Genomic DNA, 11,770 nt, shown 5'->3' with positions numbered 1-11,770 from the left:
ATTACTCACGTCAGAGTGAAAAACTAAAAACGCAATTTTACTATAAATATTTGGCCCATGGTTTCGCGAATATATATTTTTTTTTGTGTGCAAAATTTACTATCGCACGGTAAAAAAATATTAATTATTAAATACAAAAAAGAAATATAGCCAATACTGGCCAAGAAAAGGAATTTCTAGTATTGCCATCAGTGCAAATCACAAATCCCGAAAATCTTGGGATTATTTTCCAAGAATACCGAGATTATCGGCACTTTAAAAAGGCCAGGATCCCGGGATCCCGGGATTAACATTCCTAGTATGTACATAACCAAATTAAACAAGTAAGAAAGTCTAAGTTCGGGCGGAGCCGAACATTAAGTACCCGGCGCAAGTATTAAATATATGATTTCACCTTTCCGAAAGCTACCGCTACATGGTAAGCAGGGGCGTATCAATTTTTAGTAAATTAGCGTCCTTAAATTTCGAAATATTGAAGTTTCAAGCTTTTCTGAAATTTACCGGTATATGAAAAGCGGCCTCAATTTTAGTCCGATTTCAATAATTTTCAATGTTTTGCTTTTATGTGGCAACCACAATAACCATACCGAGTTTGGTACAAATTGGTAGAACGGTTACCGAGATACATACATATATCTGAACATAAGTTTGAGACAGTGACTCTTGTTTTACCAATATTCATGTGCCTATCGGTGAAAAATATGTAATTGCTGATACGAAATCTACATCTAATTTAAAACTTCAATACTACTCAACCGAAGATAGACTGTGTGATATGTAAAGTGTTTTTCCACATGAAATATGTTGGTATCGTACAAGCAGATGTTGATTATCTGTTGTGTAAAGATTGTCCGGATAAGCGTCGTGCTTCTATCCGCTCGCCACCTATATCAGCTTCGCCGTTTGAGACAAAAAATAAAGACAGTGAAGAAATTAACATGCCCAAAGACAATAATACTGAGCAACAATCCACATTGCTTATTGTGTCCAATGAAATCGCTGCTCTAAGAGCGGACAATACTCGCATACTCTCTGCTGTGAATGCGTTGCTTGCTGATCGTGAAAATCTAATGAAAAAAACGTTTGAACTCCATCAGGAGATTTGTTCGTTAAAATTTATACTCAGCGACTCTGTGCTTTCTAAGCTGACATGCGAAGTAAAAGCTCTGCACGGTATCGTCTTTACTAGTGTCAATAATCTAAATGCAGCCCCTAGTGGTAATGTCAAAATCACTAAAAACAATAAACTTTCGAGTACTGCTAGTCAGGCTCATTCGCTTGCTTCCTCTTCATCATCGTCTCAATCTGTGTCTGATTCTCGTGTTATTGCTGAGAACATTGCGTCTAGTGCTGATGACACCAACATATTGAATGAGATAACGCGGAATGAGAAAACGCAGAAAGAGAAAACTCCTATATCGTCTAACATTGCACGGCTGCGGCCGCCACCACTACCACTGCTCCCGTCTCCTATGCCAGTGCTGCTGCATTGCCGTCGGCCTCTTCTGACCTGATCAGACAGCGAAATCATCTGTGTACCAGTTGCCCATGCGGAATATCACTGCGAAACGCAGTAGTAGAAAACTTAATCAACCAATTGTCGTTGGGTCGAATAATAGCCAAGAACTACATGTTGTTCCTGGTTTGAAGTGGTTGCATTTATCATCTTTTTCAAATAACGGAACTGTCGCCGATATTATAGCTTATGTTTCAAAGCACGCCGAGCTTGATACGAAGTTGCTGACCTGCCATATGCTTGTGAAAATGGACACTGACGTATGCAAACTTTGAAAAATTAATTTTAAACTTGGGGTGTCGGAATGCTGCTATGAAAAAGTGTTTAATGCGGACATTTGGCCAACGCATGTGAAGATTCGTCCTTTCCGTTTTTTTCCCCCAAAGACGGCGTACCACAGCAAGAAGCTTAGTTGAGCCTCCAGAAGTCATCCCAAAACGTCTGAAACTCTAGTTTCAAAATGTATCGGGTCTTAGAACCAAATCTAAACAACTTTTGCCATGAGTTCCCATTTGGACTATGACATATTTGTCCTCGTTGAAACATGGTTGAATGAGAATTTTTATGACAATGAGTTTTTCGACTGCAATCTGTTCAACGTGTTTCGCAAAGACCGAGATGTTTCAAAAACTGGTCTCTCTAGAGGTGGAGGTGTATTAATAGCGGTTAATCGGAAATACCGCTCTTCGCTTGTGCCATTAAAGAATGAGGATACCGTCTTTGATCAAATTAGTATTGCTGTGGATGGTATTTCTAAACTAGTAATTTGCGTTTCTTACATACCGCCATCTAGTAATGATGCAATCTACAAAGCGCAGTTTGACAATGTTCTTGATTTAGCATCTAGTCATGAAAATCTATGTGTAATTGGTGACTTCAACCTAAGTAATATCGATTGGTCTGCTAGGAGCGATAGTCCAGGGTTACATCCGAAATCTCTTAATACTTTTGCTGAAACCTATGTGGTGGATAATTTTTTAAGTTGTGACCTCATGCAAATAAATAATTTCACTAACAAACTGCTTCGAACTTTAGATCTTATTTTTATTAATGACAATGTTAGTTTTGCCTTATTGGAATGCCTCGATCCATTGTCTACTCCTGGTCTACATCATGTTCAGCTGGTTCTTGATTTAGAGTTTTATGAGTTCAATACTATCAGTTTGGACAGTTTCTCTACGAGTTTTTGTTATAGAAACTGTGATTTTGAGGCAGTCCCTATTTACTGGGGTTGAAGTTGCCAAATGTTTTACACTAAAGAACTGAAAAAGTTTTATAAAAGATTTAAATAATCAAACTCACGTCTAGATAGAGACAAATACTTACAATACTCGAAGGAGTTTAAATCATTAAGCAAGGAGCTAAAGCAAGGAGGATAAAATTCAATCCTAAAGCTTTCTGGAGGTATGTAAAGTCGAAGAAATCGTGTTCAAGCATTCCCTGAGTAGTATTTTACAATGATATCCAAGCTCACACTTCTCTTGAGGCTGCAAATCTTTTTGCAGATTTCTTTAACTCCAACTTCGAACTGGAAGCTGATGTAAGTGGAAATAATCTCCTGAACAACGATTCCCCAGTTAATTTTGGAACTCTCTCTTTAACCATTGAAGATGTTGAAGACGGTATTCGACAAATGAAATCGTCAACTCAAACTGATGTTGATGGGTTATCTTCATACCTTCTCAAGTGCTGCTACGCATTCGCATATCCTCTTTTACTAATTTTCAACAAATTTCTCGAGGTTGGTGAGTTTATTGATGCCTAATGTCACTGTTATCAACCCCATATTTAAAAGTGGGAATAAGAATAATATAGCTAACTACAGACCTATTTACAAATTATCCACGGTCTCAAAATTATTCGAATACATCGTAAAACAAAAATTATACTTCTCAATTAACCGCTTGATCTGTGTAAATCAGCACGTTTTCATGGCCGGTAGGTCTACTGTTTCTAACCTGGCAGTTTTTTCTGAATACTGTATATAGGCTTTTCACAATCATGTTCAAGTCGACACTGTGTATACGGACTTTTCAAGAGCATTCGACAAGGTTAGTCTCTCTATGTTACTTACAAAGTTACACAGCCTAGGAGTCCACTCAATATTTTTGAAGTGGATGAAATCATATCTATCTCGCCGAAATTGTGTTGTTGTCGTTGACGATGTATCTTCCCATCCCTTTATCGCGACTGGTGCTGGTGTTCCACAGGGGAGTATACTAGGGCCCCTTTTTTTTGTAATTTTTATAAACGACATTTCTAGTTGTTTTAAGTTCTCGGAGTTTCTTTTGTATGCTGATGATCTGAAGATTTACTCCACGGTAGCCTGTCCCTCAGACTCTTTGAACCTTCAAAGGGATCTGGATAACGTTATCCCTTGGTGTAATAAGAACATGCTAAATTTAAATATAAATAAGTGTCATCATGTCACCTTCTCTAAATCTCGTTCTCCTATCCCAACTTCCTACCACATTGGTGGTTCTCAGTTGGGTTTACCCTACTGAAATTATAGATCTAGGCGTGGTGTTTGACTATAGATTCTCATTTCAAAGCCAATTAAACTTCACGATAGCTAAAGCATACTCTATGTTGGCTTTTATTCGTCGCTTCAGCTCAGAATTTTCTGATCCGTATACCCTAAAGTCACTCTATACCTCCCTGGTGCGCTCCAAGTTAGACTATGCCGCCGTAATTTGGAGACCTTATTATGCTTGCCATATCAATAAGGTTGAACGAATCAAAAAAAAATTTGTTCGTTTTGCCCTTCATTCTCTGCATTTTGTCCACCCAATTCCCTCCTACCGTGGTATATGTCTACTTATTAATCTTAAGCCTTTAGATTGTAGGTGGTCTATTCTCTCCCTTACTTTTGTCTATAACTTAGTACGTATCCATTTCGCTGTGCCTGAGAGATGTTTGAGAAATCACGTAACTTTCTCCTTGGAGAAGGTAAGAACTCAATATGCTTCTAATGCTCCCATATTCAGGGCTCTAAAGGAATTCAACTTGCTCTCAAATTCTTCTGTTATAGACTTTTCTTACTCGGAAACTCGTTTTAAATCAATATTAAATGAATTAATTACTTAGTTTGTTTTTCTTATTTTTAAGTCGTTGTAATCTTTATGAAATGTAATAATTTCTGGATTATTCAGCCCTGTTCTGCATTTCGACTCAATTTGAAAAGTAAAACGATACACATTCCGACTAACTTTTGTGGTGGTGTTCTCAATTCCGAGTGAGATCGAACAAGTTCGAAATCGTTTTCGAATCGTTTTCATTTCGATTCGGTAATAAGTTGAAACAGCTGTTGTCAGTTATTTGTGTAAAATTAATTTCAATCTAAAAAAAATTGATAAAATGCCAGCGCCAATGATTTTTGGGTGTGCCGAGGCAAGAAGACGCACGCTTAAAACAAAAAAATCGTCAGCTAAGAATGCATGTAGACATATTTCAAAAGTTCGACTCCAAGTAAGTTTACCCTTTAATGTAATTTTCTTTGTCTAACTTGATCTGTACATACTTTTTAGGTTTATAGAGTCTTATCGCGTAAATAAAGATGTTTTCAAAATGCTGTTAGATAAAATAGGAATCAGGTTAGCAGAAGGGCATTGTTTTATTACACCGACTACGCAACTGGCAGCCACACTCCGGTTTTAGCAACTGGCTCCTATCAGTTGGGGATTTCTAAAGATCAAGATGTCAACATAGGCAGAATCACCTTTTCCAAGGTATTGCACTTTGCTGTACAGGAGCTGGAGTGCTGCCTTTGTGAAGAAAACATTCAGCTGAGGATGTCGTCCGCGGAGATAAACGCATCAAAAGAGCATTTTTATAGGGAATTCAATTTTCCCGGTGTCATTGGGTGTGTGAATGGAACACACATAAAAGTGTCAAAACCAAGGGATGACGAGTCTCTGTTTTTTAATAGGAAGGGATACTTTAGCATAAATGCAATGGTGGTAAGCTGTTAAATAATAAACAAATTTCTTTGTAATAAAAACGCGTATATATTTATTATATTAACAGATTTGTAATTACAATATGGAAATAGTGGCAGTAGATGCGAGCCACCCAGGTTCATGTCATGATTCATTTATTTGGAATCAAAGTTATGCAAGGCAACAATCGCGCTAAAATACTTGGATTTTGGCAGATTCCGGCTACGCCTTGGAAACCTTCGTAATGACGCCATATAGGAACCCACAGCATGGATCAATAGAACATGCCTTTAATAAGAGACACGCTTCTGCTCGCAACATAATTGAGCGTACAATCGGTTTATTAAAAAGCCGATTCCGATGCTTGCAAGGAACTCTTCACTACGAACCAAAGTTTGTTGCCCAACTAGTCAACGTTTGCTGTGCGCTACACAACATTTGCCGCAGGCGTAACATACAGATGAATGAAGAGAATGGCCATGATCTGGAAATGACAAGTAGAAATGCTGAAGACGAGAGCGACAATGATTACCAGGCGGCTCTAGATGGAGGGGAAATGAGGGATGAAGTTGCCCGCAGTTTTCAAATCTAATTTTTAAAGTATTTAAATTCATAGTCACTCTCTGAAGTATTCGTAATTTAGTTTTTTCACGATATTCAAAATATTTTCTTCGTTAATTTTTATTTAAAATATAGCTCATTCTATAACAAAAACCATATAAATCAATCTTGCAAACCTTGTACAAAATTCCCAAAAATTTAACAAACTTAAAAAAAATGTATCAAAACAGCAACTTTTTATTCAAAATCTTTATAAAAATTTCGCGTATGCAGTTTTGTATTCCATTCAATTTTAGTATAACGAAGTGCAAGTTTCAAGTAGCTAAAAATTACATTTGATTTTTTAGATTCCATATAAAGATAGATTTTGTTCATGCGTTATATGGAAAAAAAAGTGCTACAGTCTCGACTTCGCTAAATTTTCATCAATTTTGTACAAACTTTAAAACTTGGATTCATATATATGGTGTTTGTGAAAACATTAGCCATATTTTAATAAAAAATAAAAAAAAATCAGATATGAGAAACAATGCGAGTATTTAAAAAAAAGTTATCGTATACTCAATTTTGTTAGAAGGGTATTTTCATATGCTGGTCGGTAAAATAATAACTGTTAATCGTATTGACAAGTTTTGATATTTTATTTAAAACATCGTTAAGCCTCTAACAAAAATCAAATTAATTCAGGTTTCAGTCTTTGGGCAGAATTAAAAAATTAAAAAAATTAAATACACACAAACTTGGACGTTTTTAATAGAAATTTCTAGAAATACATACGGTAGGCATTGAAGAAAGTATTTTAATAAATTTTTTTTACCACATTGAAAATGTTTTCCATGGTTAATTATTTTGTTAATTCTTTTTTCAAAAAAGTTTCATTTTAGTTCATAGCTAATTTCTAGAAACACATTTTTTTATACGATATTGAAAATACTTTTCGTGGTAAATTTTTGTTTGTTAATTTTTATTCAAGAAATAGTTAATTTTATAACAAAAACCATGCAAATCTTATTTCCAAATTTTGTGCAAAATTTGAAAAATTCAACAAATTGTCCTTAGAATTTTAAATTTTACAAATCGACGTGGGCACAAAGTTTTGCGCTAAGTTTGAAATTTGAATTTGCATGGTTTTTGTTATCAAATTAGCTATTTTTTATAAAAAGTTAAAAAAAACAAAAATTTACCATGAAAAGCATTTTCAATGTCGTGTAAAAATCAAATAAAAATATTTTTTGAGTAACTGTATATGTATGTATTTGTACAGTGGTCCTCACGTAAAAAGCACACTTTTATTTCTTACAATATTCAGAATGTTTTGCGTGATCAATTTTGTTCGTTATTTATTTATAAAAATATAGAAGATTTTAAGTACAAACCATATAATTCAAAGTTTAAAACTTTGTGCACAATTCAGGAAACTTATAAACTTTATAAACTTATTGGGTATGCAGTTTTGTAGCCTATTCCATTTTACAAATTTTTAAACTTTGACTTATATAGTTTATACTTAGAATCTTCCATATTTTTATAAATAAATATAGTTGCAGTTGCAGTGAACAGACGTGCTTTTTTGAGCTCCGCCGATATCATACTGGTTTTCGGTTCTTTTATGATTTACAAGCACAAACTGATCTTGTTTGAATACGTTTTGTCTCGCGCATCTTTATGTGATACTGTGTGTGCAATTCTGAATGCTGAGCATTAACAATAACGCTTAAGTTTGCCAGCTATTTACCTGTGCAGTTTGATGGTGAGTTATGTCTCCCCCTTCCTCTGCTACTCTTAAACGCCGACCAAGTAAAGGCTCTCCGCCCGCTAACAACAAAGCTGCAAAGTTGGATGAGAGTATAGTTCTAAACACAGTACTCTCAACACTGAAAGAATTAGAGGAGAAAGTGGAAAAACAAACGAACAAACTACAGTCTGTGTTTGAGGAGCTCTCATCCAGATTAACGGATATCGAGAGTAAACTCACAAAGCGGATCGACGAGGATATTGCTGGCATAGCTGAGAAAACTGTGGAGTCTGCCGCCAAAATAACGTCACTCGAGGCGAGCGTATGAAATTTTGAGAGTAAGCTGGAATTGCTTACTAACCGGTTCGAGAGTCAACAAACGGCGATCTCTCCTGACTTCAGTGCTGACTGCGTTATTTTTGGCTTGCCGCAAACTGAGGGAGAAAACTTAAAAAGTGCATTCAACCAGATTTGCCTATAGATTGATTACTTGGTACTGAAGATCAAACCAAAATAATAGTGCTGCGGTTATAGTTAAATTTCACTCGCCGTTTGACCGTAACCGTACTCTTAAGGCGTTTAGTGATTATCGCAAGAGAACCAAGCAGCCAGTTTCACTTAGCGCAATCGGTATTGAGGGACGTCTTGGAATTTTTGAGGGTATATCCGCTAGTAACAGAAAACTTCTGCAAGAGGCGATTAAACTGAGGCGTGCAGGGAAACTGACGTCTGTCTTTACATTGCGAGGTGCTGTGCATGTGCGAGTGGATAAAGAACAGCCTGCAATAAAGATCGAAAATCAGACTGATTTGCAATGTTATTACGACAGCTTATGTTAAATAATCATGTTTGAAGCATGCATATGTTATTGTTATGTTATCTTAGAAATTTATGTTATTTATTTAAATTATATATGTTAATGGTCTGTCTAGTTCCACTTCCCGATTTTCACTTCAACAATGTTTTGAAGTTGCTTTTGTCAATATTGTTGTATGTGGAGACTTTAATGTAAACCTGCTTTCCCGTGAATCACTCGGTTTCGTTGATGATGTATCTGGTGTTGGGCTATCTATTGTTAACACCACTCTACCCACTCGGTTTGAGTGTAATGCTCAACCTAGCCTTCTTGATTATTTTATTGTTTCTGATCCATCTTTAGTTTTAAAATTTGATAAATTTTCTTTCATTTCCGACCATGACCTTATATTCTGTGCTGTTGACATTGTTTTTTACTCTTCTAATATAGCAAAAAATTTCTTATTTAGGGATTACAAATCCTTGAAAACTGACTCGTTGTTTTTGCATCTGTCATATATTAACTGGTGCGATTGTTGGAATCTTGTGACCGTTAGTGACAAACTCAGTTTCCTCAATAAGAGTTTACTAAATGCCTTCAATTATTTTGTCCCGGTCCGTGAGTGTAAAACTAAAATGTCCTGCCCTTGGTTCAATCGTAAAGTTCAGTCAGCTATTAAAAATAAAAATAAACTGCATTTTATTTGGAAAAGGTATCCCACCCAAACTAACTGGGAAGCTTTTAAGCGTTCGCGGAATAACTCCATATTGGTTGTCAGGAAGGAAAAGCAAAAGTACTTTGCTTCGAAACTAGACCCTACTCTCCCTGCATCAGTTCTGTGGCGTAATATCAAAAATTTACGCATCCATGCTCGTAATACCTCTGAATGCAATCTAGATGTGGATGAACTAAATAAAGCCTTTCTCAAGTGTCCTTATTCTGGTGTTCCCTCAAGTACTTTTATACCCTTGACCTCCTCAAGATATACAGGTGCTTCTTTTGAATTTCTACCAGTCTCCGAACGTGATGTAATAAGGTGTGTTTTAAATATAAAGTCAGAAGCAATAGGAGAGGATGGTCTCCCCGTAAAATTCATTAAAATTGCACTGCCTTACATTGTTGGAACTCTTACGCATATAATTAACCATAGCATTACGAGTTCATGCTTTCCGAAAGAGTGGAAATGTGCCTCTGTACGACCGGTGGCGAAAAATCCTTTTGCACATACTCCAAGTGACTTCCGGCCTATTAGCATTTTGCCCTCGCTCTCTAAGGTTTTTGAAGCTTTGTTAGCAGAACAAATAAATGATCACGTCATTAAACACAACCTAATCTCCCCTCTGCAATCTGGATTTAGAGCAAGGCATAGCTGCTCAACAGCAATGCTAAAAATAATTGACGATATACGAATACCATTTGGCCAAAATCAATTAACATTACTTTGCCTACTTGACTTCTCGAAGGCGTTTGATTCTGTGAGCCATGATATACTGTGTACTAAGCTTAAAGAGTACTTCGGATTCGGGAAAAACTCCCTGACGCTTATTGAGACCTGGTAGATCTCAGCGTGTTAAAGTCGGTGAAAATATCTCAAGACTTGAGGCGATTTCCTCAGGTGTTCCACAAGGTTCAGTCTTAGGACCTCTTTTATTCAGTTTGTTCGTAAACGATATTTTCCTCATATGCCAATTTGTAAGCGTTTATGCCTATGCGGATTATATACAGTTATATTTATCGAGTAACTTTGAAAATGTAGGCATGTTAGTTCAAAAGTATAATCGTGACTTGTCTTCTATTGAGCGGTGGTCGAAGAAAAATGGTCTTCTCCTGAACTCTAAAAAATCGTATGTATTACCAATCGCAAAGCGGAAACTTAGTGACACTACTATACCCCATTTAGTTGTCGGTAGTAAACCACTGCAATTTGTAAGCAAAATTACTAATTTGGGCTTTGTCATTAACTCAAGTTTGACCTGCACAGATCATGTAAACTCGGTAGTTGGTAAAGTTTGTGGGATACTTCGAAATCTGCGCCAGAGTGCGGTTTTTACACCTATGGTTACGAGGCGGCGACTCTCATTGCAGTTGATAGTACCCATAATGACATATTCTGAGCTGGTCTATAATAAACTTGACTCTCTCTCGGCTCATAAGTTCGATGTACTATTCAATAATGTCACACGATACGTCTACGGCTTGAAGAAATTTGATCACATATCGGAGTGGAAAACAAGTTTGTTAGGGTGTGAAATTCACGATTTCCAAATAGCCAGGAGCTGCATTTTTCTGTACCGGCTAATGAACACCAAGACGCCTTCTTATCTTTACGACAAACTGATATTTCTACTTTTAACTTTGCAACATCGACTAGACTGTTTTTCATCAACACGATTAGAAGTTGGAACTCCATTCCAACTGCAGTAAGAGGAAAATTAAATAAAAGCAACTAACGGGTGATTTTTTAAGAGCTTGATAACTTTTTTTTTAAAAAAAACGCATAAAATTTGCAAAATCTCATCGGTTCTTTATTTGAAACGTTAGATTGGTCCATGACATTTACTTTTTGAAGATAATTTCATTTAAATGTTGACCGCGGCTGCGTCTTAGGTGGTCCATTCGGAAAGTCCAATTTTGGGCAACTTTTTCGAGCATTTCGGCCGGAATAGCCCGAATTTCTTCGGAAATGTTGTCTTCCAAAGCTGGAATAGTTGCTGGCTTATTTCTGTAGACTTTAGACTTGACGTAGCCCCACAAAAAATAGTCTAAAGGCGTCAAATCGCATGATCTTGGTGGCCAACTTACCGGTCCATTTCTTGAGATGAATTGTTCTCCGAAGTTTTCCCTCAAAATGGCCATAGAATCGCGAGCTGTGTGGCATGTAGCGCCATCTTGTTGAAACCACATGTCAACCAAGTTCAGTTCTTCCATTTTTGGCAACAAAAAGTTTGTTAGCATCGAACGATAGCGATCGCCATTCACCGTAACGTTGCGTCCAACAGCATCTTTGAAAAAATACGGTCCAATGATTCCACCAGCGTACAAACCACACCAAACAGTGCATTTTTCGGGATGCATGGGCAGTTCTTGAACGGCTTCTGGTTGCTCTTCACTCCAAATGCGGCAATTTTGCTTATTTACGAAGCCATTCAACCAGAAATGAGCCTCATCGCTGAACAAAATTTGTCGATAAAAAAGCGGATTTTCTGCCAACTTTTCTAGGGCCC

General features: G+C 36.7%; 2 protein-coding genes across 3 annotated transcripts in view; both read left to right on the top strand.

Annotated features, from left to right (window-relative positions):
- The window catches only part of LOC118734286 (putative nuclease HARBI1), a 20,834-nt gene extending 14,697 nt beyond the window's left edge, over window positions 1-6,137 (top strand). For both annotated transcript variants that reach the window (XM_036464000.1, XM_036463999.1), the window contains one exon: window positions 5,739-6,137. In XM_036464000.1, the coding sequence (XP_036319893.1) occupies window positions 5,739-6,046 (308 nt within the window). In that variant the 3' untranslated portion in view covers window positions 6,047-6,137. The remainder of the gene's footprint in view (window positions 1-5,738) is intronic.
- On the top strand, window positions 5,298-5,670 carry LOC118734287 (putative nuclease HARBI1). The gene is made up of 2 exons (XM_036464001.1): window positions 5,298-5,475; window positions 5,543-5,670. Exons 1-2 carry the CDS (start codon window positions 5,308-5,310, stop codon window positions 5,648-5,650), a joined length of 276 nt encoding a protein of 91 aa, XP_036319894.1. The 5' UTR covers window positions 5,298-5,307; the 3' UTR covers window positions 5,651-5,670.
- Window positions 6,138-11,770: the final 5,633 nt, after the last annotated feature.

This window comes from Rhagoletis pomonella, unplaced genomic scaffold (genome assembly GCF_013731165.1).
Source record: "Rhagoletis pomonella isolate Grant_MI unplaced genomic scaffold, Rhpom_1.0 Rhpom_scaffold_00002, whole genome shotgun sequence".
NCBI lineage: Eukaryota > Metazoa > Arthropoda > Insecta > Diptera > Tephritidae > Rhagoletis > Rhagoletis pomonella.
Note: the sequence above shows the minus strand (reverse complement) of the source record. Positions and strands in the feature narration are given on the sequence as shown.